Here is a 21181-nt window from a genome sequence, read left to right as displayed (position 1 = left end):
AAGACTGCTATGCTCTCACCCCAACCATGGACTGTTTCCCGCCCTACTCCAGCATTTGTGGAGGCGCTACAGGTCTCAGTTCCTTTGCCGAACCTCAGTCCACAGGTCGAGACCGCAACAAACAGCTTCTTCCCGGCAGCTGTCATCGTAAAAACAACTTACCTCGGTCAGCACTGTCATTGCATCCACGATCACTCATTAGGCCCCCCCCCCCCCCCCCCCCCCCCCCCCGGACACTTATTATTATTTATTCAAATCGTTTGCTATGTCGCTCTTCAAGGGAGATTAAAATTGAATCTGAATCTGAATCTGAAATGCCACTTGTTTTATTGTCATATATCTAGAAATAATGAATTTTTTACATCAGCAGCTCAACAGATATGTAAACATAGTACTCTTTTTTCTATTGAGGAAGTGCAGCATAGGTTCACAAGGTTAATTCCCAGGATGGTGGGACTGTCACATGCTGAGAGAATGGAGCAGCTGGGCTTGTACACTCTGGAATTTAGAAGGATGAGAGGGAATCTCATTGAAACATATAAGATTATTAAGGGTTTGGACACGCTAGAGGCAGGAAACATGTTCCCGATGTTGGGGGAGTCCAGAACCAGGGTCACAGTTTAAGAATTAGGGGTAAGCCATTTAGATCGGAGATGAGGAAACACTTTTTCACACAGAGAGTTGTGAGTCTGTGGAATTCTCTGCCTCAGAGGGCAGTGGAGGCCGGTTCTCTGGATACTTTCAAGAGAGTTAGATAGGGCTCTTAAAGATAGTGGAGTCAGGGGATATAGGGAGAAGGCAGGAAAGGGGTACTGATTGGGGATGATCAGCCATGATCACTTTGAATGGCAGTGCTAGCTTGAAGGGCCGAATGGCCTACTCCTGCGCCTATTGTCTATTGTCTGTTAAGCATCTTGCGATCTCAGTATGTGTGCATATATACTGTGATCGAGAGATGCTGGCTGACCTGCTGAGTTGCTCCAGCATTTTGTAAATCTACTCTATATATATATGGAGAGAGAGAAAGATGGGTCAGGTAGCATTTCTGGAGAAATGGTGATGTTTCGGGTCGAGACCTTTAGACTGAGAGTCAGAGGGGTATGAGGTATGAAATGGTACAAAGAACAAATGAATTAGTATATCTATAGTACAGTATTAATTTATATCTTAATATATTATGAATGTATATATTTATAGCTATAGTTCATATATATATATATATATATATATAAAATAAACATATATATATATGTGTGTGTATATATATAATAAATATATATATATGTGTGTGTGTGTGTATTTACTAAACTATAGATATAAATATATAAATTACTAAATATATAAATTAATATATAATCTAACCAATATATACATGAAGTTCAGGCAGTGTACGTCCCTCCATCAGTCTGACTGACACCGGACGTCCCTCCTCCCCCCGAGTCTTGGCGCCGCCTCCGATCCTCGCTCCTTCCTTTCCGACATTTCCCCGGCAGAGTAAGTAGGAGCGACTGAACAGAGCCGCCGCCATCCGCGTCCATCCGGCCGGCCTGGAGCCCGCAGGCCACGGTAATGTGGAGATCAGGGATACGTGGACCGAGCTGCGCTCTCCCCGGCGCCCGGTGCCGTCCCTCGGCTGAGGGATTGAGGTCCGACTGATGTGGCAGGTTTGGGCCTAGTGACGGCCGGGCCTGGGCCCCTAGTGACGGCCGGGCCTGGGCCCCTAGTGACGGCCGGGCCTGGAGCCCTAGCGACAGCCGGGCCTGGGCCCCTAGCGACGGCCGGGCCTGGGCCCCTAGTGACGGCCGGGCCTGGGTCTCGAGTGACGGCCGGGGCCGAGCAGCGTCCTAGTGACGGCCGGGCCTGGTCCCCTAGTGACGGCTGGGCCGGTGCCCCTAGTGACGGCCGGGCCTGGGTCTCGCCTCTAGTGACGGCCGGGGCCGAGCAGTGTCCAGGGACAGACGGGCCTGGACCTCTAGCGGGCGCCGAGCTCGAGTACGCCATCGGCTCCACCTGTCTGCAAGGACGTGTCGCCGACACCCCGGTCTCTGGGCTGGTCTGGGGTTGTAACGGGGCACCGTGTGAAAGCTGGACATTTTAACCCCCGCGGCGGAGCGTGTGTTTAATCGGCTCTGATCGCTGCCCCCAATTCTCCTTCTCTCCACAGATGGCCCCAGCAAAGAAAGGAGGAGAAAAAAAGAAAGGTCGTTCTGCCATCAACGAGGTGGTGACCAGGGAATACACCATAAATGTGCACAAGCGCATCCACGGCATGTAAGTAAAGAGAATAAAGCAATTGTAAGAACATCTTGGAAACGCTCAACAAATCTTGTAGCATCTGTCAAAAGGGAAACATTGTTGTCGTTTCAGGTCGAAGACCTTGGGTCAGAACTAGTTAAGAGTGAAAAACTGAAGAGATAGTATAATCTACTATTCCTACACTCTAAGCAGAGATAGATAGATTCTTGATTAGTACGGGTGTAAGGGGTAGAGTACGAGAAGGCAGGAGATGGATTGAATGGCCTAATTCTGCTACTGTCACTTATGAACTCTTGTACTGACACTCCCCGACTTTCACAAGGGTTGTGTTCAGTAAACCTTTGTGCATGTCAGATTCTATGAAGGTTGGAATCACCTTAAAACTAGCTAGAAACAAAGATATGAAGATTAATGCACAAAATAACACAAAAGTGTTGGAATAACTCTGGGGCAGGCAGCATCTCTGGAGAACGTGGATAGGTGACTTCAAGTCGTGGGTCATCTTAGGACTGATTCTGTTACCTGCTGAGTTACTCCAGCACTTTCTGTCATTTCACCATAAAACTTGGCGCCGATGCTGCATGTCTGTACCAGCGAGTCCTTCTTCACCAGCTGCTGCGCCGTCCGGTTGACGCTGCGGTCGATGTGGCTCGCGTTGTTGCCCCTGGCCGACTGCACTTCAGGGTACCGTCACTGACAGGACATGCTCCGTTACCGTGGGGCTACCTCCTCTCTCACCAGCTGCCGATTCTTCCTGTCGGTTGTCACTTTGTCCGCTCCATCACTCCCCCTTCCTCCTCCCCTGGAGTCATCGACATCTTCCACCTTGTGTTTCTCACTTTTATTAAACCCTCTGATTACGGCAAAACCCGCCCACCCTGCCTCTAAACCTGCTGGGTCCAGATTTAGCGGCTGCAAAGCATCCAAAATCCCTTGGCATTGTGAGTCCGGATTTATATATATATAGTAAAGATTTTACTGCACTGTATGCAATAAGGCATCTGACTACCTAGGTGCATGCGGCAGTAAAGTACCATTGAACCATTGTTTTGGAGGCGAGAGGATTTAATGTCCCCTTTCATGTCCTCCAGAGATGCTGCCTGACCCACTTTGTATTCTGCACACAATTTGTTTAGACTCTGGGGGTGCCTGGATGTATTTTCACCTTTCCGCCATGATCTTTCTCCATTCCCGATGTTTTCCCTATCAATGTTTTGACTTTGAATATTTAGAGACTATTTTGAGTTGCAAAGACCCTCAAATAAATCAGCCCATTCGTTCGTAAGTAGATAACCTATTATTTGTAAATGGTGTTCCTCGGCAAAAAAATTTCCTTGACTATCAAGACCCCTGGGGATTTTTTGCACATGTCCCCTCTCACACTTCAACATTTCAGAGCCATCCCAGCCTAATCTTTGAATCTTTTAAATCTCGGAATATTCTAATCTTTACCACTCTATTTAGTGTTCGTACACATTCGCAATGTCCCAAAATGCCCCAAAGCTGCAAAAGAACATGTTTGTTTAAATTGATACAGAAGCAGTCATGAACTGTTGGGACAATTACTGAAATTTTAGCCAAAACAGTAAACTTACAACAAACCAGGTGGTGAGAATTTGAGTAAATTCCAGAGCTTGGGACTTCAATGGCCAATTGCATATGTGTCACTGGTGGAGTGAAATAATTGTATAATTCATGAGCGGCCTGCATTGGATTTGTGCAGAGTGAGACCATGGGAGCTGTTCAAACAAGAAGATCCACATTTTTAAAATAAGTTTTGATGGGCTGATAAACAAATGTGGCTAGTGAGAGTTTGTCAAGTGGGTTATTGTGTTCAGTTGGACTTTTGCAGTAATTTTGAATTACCTTAAGCTTACAGATCAGGCAGGAAGGCACTCGCTATCCAGAAGGGTACATAGGCTGGAGCAATGTTATTATGGATGTTTAGTGTCAAGTAAGTTTGTGAAGCTGCCAAGAGAGAGTTTAGGGAGTGATGTTTGTCCATTTGTCCACCCCCATTGATTTAATATTTAATTTTTCCTGCTGCCTTTCACAATATAGTGCATAATTGGACTGGGGGCTGTGGATTTACTGTTCTCAAATTACCGTATATACACAATGAAGTTGGGATTCTTTGCTGGTATCTTAAATATGGGTTAGTAGTTCTTCAAATTCAGTATTTCTTTTGACGTGTTGTTGGTGCTTCTAAAATTTGTCATAAATAGAACATGGGCAGTGAATAGTTTCACTAGATTGGAGGCTGCAGTGGTTTTAATGTGTACTTAGTTATAATATTAACAATGTGGACTCTAGTTGGTGAACTAATAATTTAGAACTTTTTTTTTAAAGCGGCTTTAAGCGACGTGCTCCACGCGCCATTAAGGAGATCCGAAAATTTGCTGTGAAGGAAATGGGGACCCCTGATGTCCGCATTGATACTCGTCTAAACAAGGCTGTTTGGGCAAAAGGTGTAAGGTATGTGAGTGGTTGCAAATAATTCTTTGTTTGAGTTAGCTCGGTCATTCAGTAATAGTTCAGAGCAAGTCCGTTGTTATTCTTCTGACACTTTCTTTTATCCTTGAATTTGGTCAAGTTCCTTTTGAAAATTACTATTGAATCGACTTCCATCTTTTAATGTAGTGCAACCAAGTTTGTAACAGCGTAAGGATGGCACAGTGGTACAGCAATATAGTTGCTACCTTACAGTGCTGGAGGCCCGGGTTCATTCCGTCCGGGTGCTGTCTGTACAGAGTTTGTATGTGTACTGTGACCACGTGGGTTTTCTATGGGTGCTCCTGTTTCCTCCCACATTCCAAAAATGTATTGGATAGGCATATGGATGAGAAGGGAATGGAGGGTTATGGTACGAGTGCAGGCAGGTGGGACTAAGGGGAAAAAAATTTGTTCGGCATGGACTTGTAGGGCCGAGATGGCCTGTTTCCGTGCTGTAATTGTTATATGGTTATATGTAGAGGTTTGTAGGTTAATTGGCTTTGGTGAAATTGTAAAGTGTGTAGGATAATGCTTGTGAAAGGGGTGATTGCTGGTTGGCGTGGACCAAAGTGCCTGTTTCTGCACTGTATCTGAGAAGTATTAATGTAACTTTGTAATATCGTTATGTTTTGGGTTCTTTGATTGGTGTCCTTGTATATAGCAAAGTTTGAGATTTCTGCATTGTATTGGCTACATTTAGGGGTGATGGTCCTCATGCCAGCCAATGAAAAGTTTCCCCAACTATATCTTATGTCTGACAAACAAATTCTCTCTTTTTGTAGTTGAGTCATTAAAAAAAATCTATATTAATGCATTTTAGGTATTAGTATCGTACGGTCCAAAAAAATCTTGTCCCGCACCATAATTCTGATTGTGCTGGGGTAACAGTATTCATTTAAATGTATATACCCTTGCATTTTGGGTGAGACATTCAACACCTTCTTTGAATATAGAGTCATACAGCTCAGCATCAGATCCTTTGGCCCAACTTGCTCATGCTGACCAAACTGTCTCATCTATTGTTTCTCGTGCTCACGTTTGGCCCATATCCCTCTAAACCTTTCCTATCCACCACGTACCTGTCCAAATGTCTTTTAAATGTTATTATACTACCTGCCTCAACTACCTCATCTGGCAGCTCGTTCCATATTACCACCATCCTCTGTATGAAAAAGTTGCTCCTCAAGTTCCTATTTAAACTTTTACTCTCACTTTAAACCTATGTCCTCTGGTTCTTGATTTCTTTAGTTTGCATAAAAGACTGCACTTACCCTATTTCCCTCATGAACTTACACATCTCTGTAAGGTCACCCTTCATCCGCCTGCACTCCAAGGAATAAAGTCCAATTAGACCCAGCCCTTCTAAGTCCTGGCAACAAGAGGACGGCACTATGAATGGGGTAGTTGTCCCTCAGTTAATAACGAGATCACCAAACAGACACTACAACCCAACTCTGTTGACCAAGTTAGTCCCATTTGTCTGCATTTGGACCTCTTAACCATTCTTCCAATGCACATGCATCCAAATGTCTATTAATTGTGATTGTGCCTGTCTGGATCGCTTTCTCTGGCAGCTTGTGCCATATATGCAATAACCTCTACATGAAGAAGTTGCCCCTCAGCTCCTATTTAAATATTTCCCCTCTTACATTAAACTTGTGTCCTGTAGTTTTTGCGGAGCATCCTGGACAATACAGCTCGCCCCCTCCATGACACACGAGTCAACCTGAGGAGAACCTTCAGCAACAGGCTGGTTCCACCAAGATGCAGGACAGAACGCCACAGGAGATCCTTCTTCCCTGTGGCTATCAAACTATATAACTCCTCCCCCTTCTGTCATGGGATAGACGGACCACATCCCAAATCTTTCCACATCCCCAATCCTTTCCACTCGTCACTTTAATTTCATGTTTCGTGTATTTTATGATTGTTGGCAGATCAATTTCCCTCGTGGGATAAATAAATAAAGTTCCCTGGGAAAAAGACTGAGCATTTACCTTGTCTGTGTCATGATTTTATACTAGCAATAAATTCCTTGCCTACCCAACCTCCCTATAACAGGTCCTGACAACATTCTAATTTATTTTATTTTTTGTGACAAATATATTTATTATATGTCCAGCTAAAATATGTTTCCTATTGTAGCATAATTCTAGATGTTTGCTGTGTGAAAATTGGCTTCCACGTTTCATAATCTCAGCATTGAATGAAAAGGCTGTAAACTGATGTGGTCCGACTAGAAAATAGACTAAGCAAATGTATGTATGTGCTTGTATGTGGGCTTTTCTGTGTAACCCTGTATGTGCACTGTTGGTTGGTGTAAATGGTAATTGAAATTTGAATTATACCATTTAGAACATAGTTGTTCAAGCAAGGAATCACAGAGGAAAACACTTCTAACCCAAAGTAACCCTTGCACCCCCCCTCACCCAAGTTGTATCAGCTTCAAAGCCGTCTTGTTGAGTCTCATTGTCTGTACTCATTTTCACCTAGCACACAGCTGACAAACTGTTTCCTTATCATTGTTACTTTTTTTTTGCATATCTAACCATATAACAATTACAGCACGGAATTGTTATATGGTTATATGGTTAGATATGCAAAAAAAAAGTAACAATGATTACCCTACATTACCTTCTATATCTCTTGTTTCTCTTTCCCGACTCTCAGTCTGAAGAGTTTTGACCCGAAACGTCACCTATTTATTTTCTCCAGAGATGCTGTCTGAGTTACTCTAGCTTTATGTGTCTATCTATAACGGGTCAACTTATTGTTTCTCAGCTCTTTGCTGCATGTACTCAAATTGAGTGAGAGAGGAATTGTTCTATGTGTTTAATAAGGAACTGCAGATGCTGGATAATCGAAGGTACACAAAAATGCTGGAGAAACTCAGCGGGTGCAGCAGCTTCTATGGAGCGAAGGAAATAGGCAACGTTTCGGGCCGAAACCCTTCTTCAGATTGATCAGTCTGAGGAATTGTTCTATGATTGTTTCCAATGAATTATTTCCTCTCAAATGTAATGTAAGATTTGAGACCAACCACCTTTCAGAATATTAGATTGGTAACTGGATCTCCCCAGGTTGTATGGTCCTTAAATTACATTTACATTCTTGTGCCACAGTTTTGTGTCGCCAATTGTAATGAAAATACATAATTCTGGTTCTGTACACTTGGAAGTGTTCGTCATTTTGAGTTTTAGTAATTTGCTCACTTTTGTGTTTGTGGCTGATTTTATACTATTGGTTAGAATTAGAATCCAGGTTAAACAAACAAATGCAGTATGTATTTGTGCAGAGGTGAAGATTTAACATGCAGTGTTATAAGTGGTGCAATCAGTACTCTGCCTGGACTCCGAATGTCAACCGTTCTTTAGGTCATTAGAGTGGCAAACTGACATTGTATTTTTTAAAAATCAACAAACTATATTAATAATACAGGTGGTGAAAACAATGTTGGAAAGTTAATTTCAACTCTTTTTCCACGAGTGCTGCTTAACCAGCAGTTTGTGTTTTGGATCTTTTCACTCCCACCAGTTAAAAAGTAAGCAACCTTAACCTATTTACAGTTTAGTTTAAAATTACAATACATTAATATCTGCAGCCTCAAATGGTCCAGTTTTTCAAACTGCTTCACCTAAGCCTGATTTAGACTTTGCAATAAGAAATGCTGATATAAATTGTTTTTTTCGCAGGAATGTTCCATATCGCATTCGAGTGCGTTTGTCTAGAAAACGTAATGAGGATGAAGACTCTCCTAACAAACTCTACACGTTGGTAACCTATGTTCCTGTTACGTCATACAAAGGTGAGATTTTATGTTTGCGATGTAGAGATATTTGATTGCCATGTATTTTCCCCTTTCAATAATTTATGGATATACTGTAAAACACAAGTCCCCACCCTTTTCAAACCTAAAATAACACACTTAAGAGTGAATTGCAGACCACTTCCCTGCAATGTTGATGAGTAACTTTGCTTGGATGAAGGGTAGCGTTGAATTGGTTATCATTCTGATCATGGGTGTTTAAAGTAAGATAATCAATTCAATGAATCTTGTCACATAAAATAATCTCTAGATTAGTTAGTTCAGAATCAGGTTATGTACTAATCTTGCTTCAGAATCATTATAGTCTTCCCACAAATGAATCCCCTTTTCTAGCGGATTGGGTTACTTCCCTGGTAGTAACAAGACAAATGACCATAATTTATTTTGAACTAAAGGGTATTGACATCATTGGGTACTGTTTGAACCAGTATTGTGTCTCGTGCTAATTTTCCATCAGCTACCCAATGCAGGCAAAATTTTATTAAATTGCATACCACTTTTGGTAAAGTTATTGGTACTTAAACAATGTGCTGCCACTTAAGAGAATTATGTCCTCAGTTACAGCATTGCTACAGATTTAGTAATTGAGATAGCCTGGATTTTCAATCAACCATCCCTATTTTAACATAAGCCCTGCAGTGACAATAGGTATCTGCTAAATACAAATTTGGTGATTCATATGTTTCTATTACTACCAGTATCAAATCATTCTGTTTCTATGAAAGAAAATGTTATGGGATACTCCATGGTGGTTGAGAGGATTTTAAATACTTTTGAAACATTAGCTGACAACAGGAAATAAGATCTATCATTATTGGACATAAATATTGATGGGTTAGTTAGTACGTTTGTAGATGACCCCAAGATTGCTGGGGATGTGGGATTTTTAACATAATTTTTTTATTTACTGCACATTTATTATTATCTATTGTACTGTATTTACAAAACTCTTGTGCTGCCGTAAGAAAGAAGTTCATTGTTCTGTTTTAGTTCCTATGATAATAAAAAACCCTTGACACTAAGGAAGGCAGTCAAAGTAAGGATATAAATTGGACATGAGCAGATAAATGTCAGGTGGAATTTAAACTGAGCTAGTGGGAGGTTGAAAGTAACAGTATATAGTTAATGGCAAGACCCTTAACAGCATTGATGTCAAGAGGGATTGTGGAGTCCAAGTCCTTTTCTCCCTGAAAGTGGCAACATAAGTAGAAAGTCAGTAGAGTGCTTGTCTTCATTTGTCAGAATGTTAAGTATAAGAGTCAGGAAGCATGTGTAGGGTTTTGAAGGGTGCAGAGGTGGTTTAATGGAATGATGCCTGGATTAGGGGATATTAGCTACAGGGAGAGACTTGGATTGTTTTCTCTGGAACACCAGAAGTTGAGCAGGTGACCTGACAAATATATATAAAGAAGCATAGATAGGGTACAGTCAGAACCCTTTCCCCCAGGATGGAAATATCAAATGCTTGATGGCATGGGTTTAAGAGAAGGGCAAAGTTTAAAGGAGATGCACAGGGAACAAATTTAAAGAGGGTGATGAAGGTCTGGTGGTGGAAGCAGATACAATAGCAGCATGAGACATGGATTGGCACAAACCAGGAGACAAGAGTTGGTCTTGACATCACTTTCAATACAGATCTGGGACACAAGGCCTGTTCCTGTGCTATACTTGTTTTATGTTCTATGTTTATTAGATAATCTACAATTGACAATGACATAAAAGGTTGATGTAACATCTTCGATATCTGAAATACATGCATTTTGTTTTGCAGGTTTACAGACAGTCAATGTTGATGAAAACTGAACCCCCGATTGTTTAAAAAAATAAACAGTAACTTGATTTTCTGCCTGGTTGATTGTTTAATACATTTATGACGTACAACTATCAAATTGAAATCACATGCAGACACAAAATATACAAAAATGAATTTATTCAAAAGTGCACAAACTATCATTAAATTTGACATTAGCCCCAACACACAGGACAACAGAAGTTTATACTAAAACTAAGTTTCAACTGCCAGCGCTGAAACAAATTCCCTCGGTTAGTGGATAGTCAGATTAATTCTCTGTTGGTATTGATTTGCTTTAGCATGGAGAAGTTTACTTTTTATAGCCACTGATTTCTCAAAAAAGTTCACAAGGCTTTGCTCAGTCAGTAGGGAAGCCAAAATTTGCTCAAAAGACACACTCCAGTCATCATCAGGCTGTGACAGTGGATTATTATTCATGTGTAGATCCTCTTCAAACACAGAGTCTGCTGCATCAGTGGGCGTTAGCAGCTCTGATTCTTTAGAACTAGTCAGTTCAGACAAGCTGCTTGAACTGCGTGTTCTTTGACCTTCTTCGCCAATCTGAAGTAGAAGAGTAGTGACGGTTGCAATAGCTTGGTAAAGATTGTTCTCCTCGGGGTCTTCTCGAAACATACTGTACAATGACTTGCAAAACTGGATGAAATCTCTCTGCAGGAAATCAAATGCAAGATATAATACCAAATCCAAAACTAATTTCCATCTGGAATATGGGTGCCCGACTCATTTTTTCCCGCGTCCTATGCATGCACATTACAATATTTATGCGACCATGAAAGAATGGAGTTTGTTATTTTGCTCCTGCTCAAATCATGGAAATTAAATTAATTCACAGTAACATACGCAGGTCCCCCCCAAAAAATTACTGATCAAAATGTTGTTTCTATTAACATTCAATTAGCTGCAGGCTCGTAGTAATGGGTACAGATGACATTTTCAGTTTTGCAACATTTGAATAGCTTTGTAAATAAATACTTTTGTTGTATTCCTACAGTAAAGATAGGGAGGTCAAGTCTGCCGTTTTCTCCAGACCTCGGTAATTCATGTCTGTTTCAGATATGATTGTAGGGCTGCTTGTGCAAGGTAAAACTCAGATCAGAGAACACAAGAATTGGCCCTGTGCAAGACATACATTGTATTTGGCATTTATGTGGGCATTCATGGGTGAGAAACACTACATTGGAGATCACAGCTCCTGTTTACAGGGAGTTATTAAGAATGTGGACTTCATTTGTACTCTAGTTTATTGTGCATCTTGCTATAGTGAAAAGCACATTGGAAGATATAGATAGGTGCAGGAGCAGTGTGAGAAGTTTTAGAACACCAGCGGTAGGATGAGTACAATATTGGGATTGATTTGAAAGTTGATCAAGTGGGATAAGTTAAATGTGGAGGGGTGGGAGATTGCAACCTTCATGTGGTCCACCCTGTTTCGACTAATGCAATCAACCTGATGTGCACAAACAAATAGACCTACAACTTTAGGGTGTTCACGCCCTGCGCAAGAAGAAGACGTGGAGAGAGAGCGGGGGGGGGGGGGGGGGGGGGAGAGGTTGATGTTTGTATTTAGTGCAGTGATAGTTCTACAAGAGAATAAATAATTGCATTTTAGGATTAAAAGGAAACAAATATTTGGTGGTTAAGCTTGAGATTAAAAGTGGGTTTAAAACAAGCAGATTTGGATCCTCGAATAAGTTCTTTTCACAAAGCACCAAGCAACTATTGTTTTTAAAAACAGGATTTTCAACATAATTATTGCCGTATTTTCTGTCCACACTGGTAAAGTTGAGATTTTTATATACAAAGATAAACGTACCTGGCTCATCAGAGAAAGATCTTTTGAGGCTGTTTTACTCTTAACTAAGTCTTCAAGCATTTTTTTCAATTGGCGTTGGTGATCAATTGCTTCACCTTTTGGAGGAGAGACCCATAATTAAAGAAGGCAAAAACCCCAAATTTAGCAGCACAACAACAGCGATTCTCGTCGATTTGCTTCACCTAACCTGGACATTTTAAAGGCTATCATGTATCTAACACCTTGAACTGGTGGATGTGATTGCTTTATACCAGCATCAAACATCCTGAGCAAACTTAAGAGTGAATCAGAGACGTTCTCACCAAATGCATGCACGTAATATAACCAATGGAGCAAATAATGATACTGATAAGGTGCCACATGGGAGGCTGCTAAGGAAGATGAGAGCCCAAGGTATCAAAGTTCAGATATTAACACAGATATCTGGTTGGCAGAAGGCAAAGCATAGCAATAAAGGGGGCTTTTTCTGGTCGGCTGCTAGTGACAAGCGGAGTTCCGCAGGGCTCGGTGCTGGAGCCAATATTCTTCACGTTGTATATTAATGATTTGGATGTGGGGATTGAAGGCTTTGTGGCCAAGTATACAGATGATATGAAAATAGGTGGAGGGGCAGGTAGTGTAGAGAAAGCACGGACTCTGCAGTAGGACTTGGATAGGTTGGGTGAGTAGACAGAGAAGAGCCCTTCTGCCCACCTGGTCCGTGCCGACCAGCCATCCCCACCCATTAACACTATCCTACACCCACTAGGGATAATTTTTACATTTACCAAGCCAATTAACCTACAAACCTGTACGTCTTTGGAGTGGGAAGAAACCGAAGATCTCGGAGGAAAACCACACAGGTCACGGAGAATGTACAATCTCCGTACAGACAGCACCCATAGTCGGGATCAAACCCGGGTCTCCGGTGCTGCGTTCGTTGTAAGGCAGTAACTACTACTGCTCCACCGTTACCGCCCATGAATCTGAGGAAGGATGTGCTGGCTCTGGAGAGGGTCCAGACGAGGATTACAAGAATGATCCCAGGAATAAGTAGGTTAACATTTGATAAGCATTTGACGACACTGGGCCTGTACTCGCTGGAGTTTATAAGAATGAGGGGGGACCTCATTGTAACGTACAGAATACTGAAAGTCTTAGATAGAGTGGATGTGGAGAGGACATTTCCACTAGTGGGAGAGTCTAGGACTAGAGGTCATCGCCTCAGAATTAAAGGACGTTATTTTAGGAAGGAGATGAGGAATTTTGTTTGCCCGAGGGTGGTGAATCTGGAATTGTTTGCCACAGAAGGCTGTGGAGGCAAAGTCAGTCGATATATTAAAGGCCGAGATAGATATTCTTGAATAGTACAGGTGGTGAGAAGGCAGAATGGGGTTAGGAGGGAGAGATAGATCAGCAATAATTGAATGGCGGAGTAGACTTGATGGGCCGAATTCTGCAGGTATCACATAATCTTATCTTTTATGATTGGAGTAAGTCACCTTGAGATTTAAAGGGCAGGTCGCATTTAATGCACCCGACTAAGTTTAAGAGGCAATAACGAATGACAGGGAAGTTTATTTAAACATGTTCATGAACCAACAGAAAGCATCTTATGGGAATTAGCACAAAATATTAAATGTAGCTTATAAAAATGAAGATTAAACTAACAAAAAACTAGCAACTTGAATGAGCAATGATAATATGTAGACCTGGACTGACTAGTTGCAAGTGGCATGCTTCACAAGTCCCAAGTAATGATGATATTCAACAAGAAAAAAAACAGCTATCCCTTGACATGCAATGGCATTACCCTCACTGAAACCCCCATTATCAACATCTTGGTATTACCATTGACTGGAAACTGAACTGGAATAGCTGTGCGCAAATATGGCCACAACAGTTGGCCAGAGGTGAGGAATTCTGTGCAAATCAACTCCCGACTCCCCAAAACGTGTCCACTATCTACAAGGCTCACTTCGGAGCTTGATGAAATACTCTCCACGTGGCTGGTGAGTGAGCAGCTTCATAATCACTCATACACGGAGGGCATAGTAGCCCACTTGATAAGCACCCCACTTACACACTTCATCACAGTAGCAGCTGTTTCTACAGGATGCACTGCAGTATTGCACAATGAGTTCTTGGACAGCCAAACCTACAACATTTCCCAGTTGGAAGGGCAAGGGTAGCACAAGAATAAGAATACCACTACTTGGAAGGTCCCCTCAAAGCCGTACGCCATGCCTGCTTGGAAATATATTGCCACCAGAGGCTCCGCACGATTGGCAGCCCCGCCAACAGTTTGTCTGCTTTTTCATCTTTTTAAAATTTTTAGTGTGTTAAAGGTTTGTGTAAATGTTCTCCGGTTTGTTTTATGTGGGGGTCAGGGAATTTTTTTTTTTCAGTTTCTTACCTTGCTGGAGATGCGATTATTTTCCAGATCGCATCTCCGGACGCTCTGCAGCCTACCATCGATGGAGCTGGAGGCCTCCTTGGCCTAACATTGAGCCCCACCGCATGGTGTGGACTTATAATTGGAGCCGATCCCTTGCCTGGGATCGCTCCAACCACGGCCTGCAGACTTTACCATTGTGACTCGCAGTCTCAGGAGAGACAGAGGATGTCGGGAGTTCCAATGATGCAGAGGTTCGACCAGCCCGATGGGTTTGATCACTGGCGCGGGGGAGCTGAGATCCCCCCCGATGCAGGAGCTGATCGCCCCGATGAAGAGAAAGTCAAGATTGTCCCGTCAACGGAGGCTTCGAGGCCCCCCGACCGTGGGAGAACAATGAAGGGAAGAGATTTGAACTTTTTTCCCCTTCCATCACAGTGAGGAATGCGGAGGAGTCACTGTGGTGGATGTTTATGTTAAAATGTGTTTTGTTGCTTTTATTCGTATGACTGACTTGGCAAATGAAATTCCTTGTATGTTGCAAAACATACATGTTAATAAAGTATGATTGTAATTGTGTGTTCCTTCACCACAGCCGAGCTTGCGTAATTCATTGTTGAGATACCACAGAAATTTTAGGAATAAATGTATACTTGCTATTTGGTTTTCGAAGGTAATCCGATTGAATACTTGAAATGAAGGTTGTTCTCAGAGGAGAAAAGCTGGTTGCCTCATCATCACTGCAAGCTGGAAAATTGAGACTACGTTTCAATGATCAGGCAAAAAAAACTGCAAACAGAATGTAACACCTTAATAAACTAGAAACAAATCTGTTGAAAACCCAAGCTGTTGATGCAAGTTTTCATCAAGCGGACTCTCGCTCAGAGAGATTGTGCCGAGAGATTTTTGCAAGTTGAAAACCTTGCTTTGACTTTTAACCACCTCCTTCTTGAGTAGATGGTATTGTAGAATCCATGGATAATACCCAGCATCATTCATTTCCATGGATTTATTTTTGCCCCTTCATTATGGACCATGGTGAATTTACCAAAGAAATTTTAAAAAGTCTCATTACAATTTTCTGAAATTTTCTTGTAGATGACACGGACTCGTGTTTTCCAGTTTTGAATGTGCTGGAGTAGCCAAGGAGTTGGCACTGTTTCATCACTGGTGTAGAAAGAACTACAAGCCAAACTGAAAGACAAATTAGGCCGTTGGATGCAAGACAGCAGCCACATCATTGTTAAACCACCTTTCTTTAACTCCAAAAAGACTTCCTCGTACAAGCCAGACCAATTCAAATGGATTGCAGAGGTAAAAATTGTCTTGTTTAATTTCTCCCGTTGCATAAATAATACTTATGCCATCCAACAATAGAGCACATTTGTCAATATTCTATCAGTGTTATTGTAGGATTGTTTGATTTTACAATAATAAGCACATTTTTTAGCTCTGGCTTGGGTTGTAATATTGTAGTGCATTTATATATAGCACAATGTCCTAACATCAATAAGATGTGGCTGTTTTCTTGCATCCAACATTCCTAATTTGTCTGGCAGTTTAGTTTGTAGTTGTAATTACACCAGTGGTGGAACAGTGCCAAGCCACTTCCTCACTACTCGTGCACAAACTGAAGTCCATGTCATCTACAAGAATACTTTAGGAAATTGCAATGGGACTATTTTTTGTTACTTTGGTGAATTCTCCATGATTCATATAACAAAGAGGGACAAATAAATCTAAAGGCAGGGTTGGTGCCCAAAGCTTGGTCAAGTTTGAAAACTTGTTCATATTTGAGGAAGAGAATTCCAGAGCACAGACAAGTAGCAAAAAGCCTAAATGCTGGTGGTTGAGTGGGAATTGGATAGCGATTGAGGTGGAGTGGGTTTCACAGCAAGCACAACATAAGAACAGGACAATTGACAGGTTTGGGAAATACATTGCATGAATGGATAAGGACACAAAGTTAAGTTTTGTGGAACCTGTGAATGGAAAATAATTGGACTAAAGTTCATGTTGGTCATCAAGGGCAGAGGTGACAAGCTAATGGAATGGTACAGGCTAAGATGCCAGCACAAATACATTACACAAGTTACATTTTCCAGGGAGTGAAAATCCCACGGGAACTACTATACTAAATCTTATTCCGACCCCGAACAGTATCTCTATGTTACATCAGATTCGTCCACCTCAAGTCTGTGTTCTTGATAAAAGTTTTAACCAATTGAGCACTAGCTGCTCAAACAGATCTCTATAAATTCATTTGTTCTGGTATATATAAATATTTTTAGGTATAAAGGAATTAAAAACCCAGGTACAGTACTATGAATTAGTGCTATTCATGCAGCACAGGCTCAGTATAACAATCAGATCCCAAACAGAAATTGACTAACCAAAATTGAGTCAACATTTTCAATTAAGCACAATTCTTGACCTTTACGCAAGGATTACTTTACCTGGTGGAATGTGGAGTCTGTACAACAGTTTGAGATTTTCACTGAAATCACCGTAGTACATTAAATCTACATGGAAAAGCAGAACAATTATTCAAACAAATCCCACTTTTGTCCACACTCATTCAGTAGATTTAAAGTATTTATTTTGAAGCTTATTTTGGAATCAGAAAGTATCCTGGAATAATTTGAGCCAAACAGGGTATACACATTTACATTAATAAGTTTACATGAATGAAAAAACATTTACCTAAACAGCTGACCAGTTCTTTGAAGTCAATGAGAGAATCAGCATTTTCATCTAAGAGTCGAAACATCCTCTGGGCTAGAACACGAGTATGGCTTCCCCAGGTCCAGGGACTCAGAAGACAGAAGAGGCAGCTGAACTGGAGACTATTTATCCTGTACTGTTCCAGGTAAGGGAGGCTGGGATCATGGTGCAGTGTCGATGAATCGCTTCCACCCCAGTAACAAGTTAAAAGATGCTCCCTCTAATTTATTTTTAAGAAAAAGGTAAATATTATTCCCAGTGTTGTGCTTACATTTAAATTCTTTTAAATTACACATAAAAAAAGGACAAAAACATTCTTAACATCATTTTATCCAATGACATTTTGCAATGAGTTTCCTTTTTCTTACATCTTCATATCCGGACAATTACATTTCAATTGCCCACCCTCCTTAGCAGTTGTTTCCCAAGTGAAATCACTGTTCTGGTTTGCTCACAGGAATCAAATATCTGTCAGTCAATTCAATCCAATCATTTTCCCTGTAATGGGGGTAGTGAATGGACCACAACTGATTCTCATCATAGGAGGAATTGAGAGGTTAAATACCTGCAAGGGCTACAAAAGCATCTAGGACTGGGACATTTTTTGGATGGTAACCAATGCTGTTTTTATAGACCAAAAGGTGCCGGTACTCATATGTTCCTTGCTGTTGTCTATAGCAGATTATTGTCTTACAAGCAGCAGAAAATTAGTAAGGGCCTGATCGCTTAGTTTAATTAAAAAACATTTAAACTTTAGTAACTTTTTGTAATAATAGAACTTATCTTTTAAATTCTAAATACATGAAAATTTAGTTTAATCTTTTTTAATTTATTTATTTATCTATCTACCTATTTATTTATTTAAATATTTTTTTTAAGGTGCCAGCCAGTAAGTAGTTCTGGTGCAAAGTGTCACAAAAACATTGATGGTACAAAATATCATGGTAACACTGGTTTCATGTCCTGGTAACACTGCCAGATTCAGCAATAAATGAAAATCAAAATAAAAATGTCCAAGATATAATTAGAAAATATTTGAAACTGAGCCCTTCAGAGAGGATCTGTGGAATGATCAACAGGACAATAATTCTGGGTGAAAACTGGCCCAGAAGAGCCTATGACTGGAAATGTTGGGTTGGTTTCTTTTTTCACAGTAGTTTCCTTTAGAAATACCGCATGGAAACAGGACTTTCAGCCCATTGATTCCACGCCAACCATTGGTCACCTGTTCACATGAGTTCTATACAAAATTCACTTTCACAGCCACTCGCCATACATTAGGGTCATTTAATTTTTTTTTTAAACTTACAAACCCGTACGTCTTTGGGATGTGGGAGGAACCAGGAGACCCGTAGAAAACCCACATGGTCACATGGAAAAAGCACAAACTCCACACAGGCAGCTGCAGCGGTCGGGATTGAACCTGGGTCGCTGGCGAGGCGAGGCTGGCAAAACTTGCACCAGGCTAGCTGCATTTTTCCAACATTGTTTGGTTTTGTTACCAGATTGCATTAGACACTGTTATCAGTTTGCAATTTAAAGGTGTCAATACATAATGACCTACTTCAGATTCCCCTGCCACCCACTTGGGGTAGTTTACAGGACAACTAACCTGGTGCAAGTTTTGGGGGGGGGGAGAGAACTGGAGGATCCACGAAAACCCAAGGTGTCAGGGAGAATGTGCCAACTCCACACCCACTTGCATGGTCAGCACCAAATCCCAGTAGATTGAGATATATCCGGCACCAGCAGTACCACACACATCTAAAACTTTAAAAAAACACTAACCCCTGTGCTGTTCAAAAGGCAAGATCTTAAATTATTTTGCAAGTCAATTGATTACACACTAGCAATGTTTTAAATATATTTCTAAAAAATAATAATTACTTTGCCTCAAACGTTATAATTTTAAAAGATAGAAAAATTACCACAAATACAAAATTAGAGTATGCATTAACGAACTCACCTTAAATAGATCATAGAGTTCTCCAAGATCTTCAGTACTAAATGAAACATCTGGCGCCACAACTCTGAGCTACAAAGTAATATATATTAATATTAAAACTCTCTGGGCCTGCCTTTAGCTGCAAAACTAATAGCTTGAAAAATTAATTACATTTTAGGAGAGCAGAATTCAAAAGTTTCAATCACTCCAACTGTTTTAGGTGCCCATACATGAAGCCCCGATCTGCCTGAACAATAAAAGGAGACTTATAACTAACAAAAAACTTTAATTCCTGCACACGTGACACTTCTCCAATTCACTAACTTCTTTCACTTCAAATTCCTGCTGCCAATAAGTCATTTTGCCCATATATTAGCAGTTCTCCTTGATCCCATTAATACTTCACATATCTAGCATCCCAATTATCAGAATGATCAGAGTTCCTTATGATAATTGTGCATTTCAATGTTCTGTGTCATCTTTGACTTTATATCAGTAATACACTTGAGAGGTGAATGACAAAAAAAAGCTTGCTGCCAAACCTGCAAATGTTTTAAGTAATTTCTATATTCAGGATTAATATTGTCAATATTAATAATTATGAGTTATAGTCATAGCGTCATATAGTTTGGAAACAGTCCCTTCGGCCCAACTTGCCCCCTTCGGCCAAACATGTCCCATCCACACTATTCACACCTGCCTACGATTGGCCCATATCCCCTCTAAACTTGTCCTACCCATGTACCTGTTCAAATGTTTCTTAAACGCTGCAATACTACCTGCCTCAACTACCTCTTCCGGCAGCTCATTCCATTCTCCCACCACCCTGTGTGTGAAAACGTTGTTCCTCAGGTTCCTATTAAATCTATCCCCCCCCCCCCCTCCCCTCACTGTAAACTGGGCAAGAGACTATCTGATCTATTCCTTTCATGATTTTGGACACCTCTATACGATCACCCCTCATCCTCCTGCGCTCCAAGGAAGAGTTCTTGCCTGCTTAACCTGTCCCTATAGTTCAGGCCCTCATGTCCATGTTTGTCTTCCCAAAATGCAACACGGCACATTTCTCTGGATTAAATTCCATTAATCATTCCTCAGGCCACCTGGCCACCCGATCAAGATCCTGCTGCAATTTTTGATAACTATCTTCACTATCTACAATACCACCCATGTTAATGTCATCTGCAAGCCTGCTAATCATGCCATGTACAATCTCATCTAAACCATTGATGTAGATGACAAACAGCTATGGGCACAACAAAGAACCCTGAGACACACCACTAGACACAGGCCTCCAGGCCTAAATGCAACCTTCCACCATCACCATCTGGTTCCTTCCACAAAGCCAATTTTCCATCTAACTAAAAGAACCATTGCTGGCTTCTGTAGTTTTGAATAAGTTTGAAAGTGACAAACATTTGGCATTATGTGCTGCACTGCAATTAACAATCAGTGAGATGCACAATACTATCAAATTCAAATGATTCCCCATTATATCAATAAAATTATGTAGAAATGGCCTTTGAACAAATAGATTTCTAATTTCTGTTGACATTTTACTTCATGTTTAACCGACCCTTCTGACATGCAAGATTTCTCTGAAGCAAATTAATTCTACTCAAAATTAGATAAAACATGATAATTTAATCAAAATCTGAGATGAATTGCAAACCAATGCAATTTTTGATGTTAGTTACAAATTACTTCACAGTATGGAAATTGTACTTTAGAATGATTTGTACAAATGATATGAAAGAGTTGTCACAGATGCAATCCTTAAAAATAAATCCCCCCTCGCGTTAAATGGCAATGATAATGAAAACTTACCACATTTTCTTTTGTGGTGTCCTCCAAATTCTGCAAAACTCTTATTCTGTGTTTGCAGCGCATTTGTTCAATTTGCCCCACATGAATATCTCCAAATTTCTGAATATTTA

At 40.9% G+C, this 21181-nt stretch overlaps 2 protein-coding genes across 3 annotated transcripts in view; one reads left to right on the top strand and one right to left on the bottom strand.

Moving 5' to 3' along the window:
- The first annotated feature begins 1376 nt into the window (after positions 1-1376).
- Positions 1377-10415, top strand: rpl31 (ribosomal protein L31). Of its 2 annotated transcripts, none has more exons than XM_055637162.1 (5): positions 1377-1494; positions 2165-2271; positions 4606-4731; positions 8442-8554; positions 10347-10415. In XM_055637162.1, the coding sequence occupies exons 2-5, from the start codon at positions 2165-2167 to the stop codon at positions 10376-10378; spliced, it is 378 nt and encodes a 125-aa protein (XP_055493137.1). In that variant the 5' UTR covers positions 1377-1494; the 3' UTR covers positions 10379-10415. The 2 variants fall into 2 exon arrangements, with proteins under 2 accessions (XP_055493137.1, XP_055493136.1); XM_055637161.1 differs by having other exon boundaries at positions 1416-1566.
- A 73-nt stretch (positions 10416-10488) lies between these two features.
- LOC129698199 (TBC1 domain family member 8) overlaps positions 10489-21181 on the bottom strand; it is an 88240-nt gene continuing 77547 nt past the window's right edge. The window contains 7 exon segments of the mRNA XM_055637160.1: positions 10489-11036; positions 12202-12296; positions 15233-15322; positions 17032-17097; positions 17279-17519; positions 19266-19334; positions 21072-21170. Coding sequence (XP_055493135.1) covers positions 10620-11036; positions 12202-12296; positions 15233-15322; positions 17032-17097; positions 17279-17519; positions 19266-19334; positions 21072-21170 — 1077 coding nt within the window. The 3' untranslated portion in view covers positions 10489-10619.

The sequence above is a fragment of the Leucoraja erinacea genome, chromosome 6 (assembly GCF_028641065.1).
Source record: "Leucoraja erinacea ecotype New England chromosome 6, Leri_hhj_1, whole genome shotgun sequence".
Taxonomy (NCBI): Eukaryota; Metazoa; Chordata; class Chondrichthyes; order Rajiformes; family Rajidae; genus Leucoraja; species Leucoraja erinaceus.
The sequence above is the reverse complement of the archived record's forward strand: the minus strand, read 5'-3'. Positions and strand labels throughout refer to the sequence as shown.

Bases quoted from the DNA above. Each gene is read 5' to 3' on its own strand.
- rpl31 (XM_055637162.1), top strand. From the start codon at position 2,165: ATGGCCCCAGCAAAGAAAGGAGGAGAAAAAAAGAAAGGTCGTTCTGCC. The intron at 4,732-8,441 runs GTATGTGAGTGG...TTTTTTTCGCAG, and splicing joins GTTTGGGCAAAAGGTGTAAG to GAATGTTCCATATCGCATTC. The intron at 8,555-10,346 runs GTGAGATTTTAT...TTTGTTTTGCAG, and splicing joins TCCTGTTACGTCATACAAAG to GTTTACAGACAGTCAATGTT.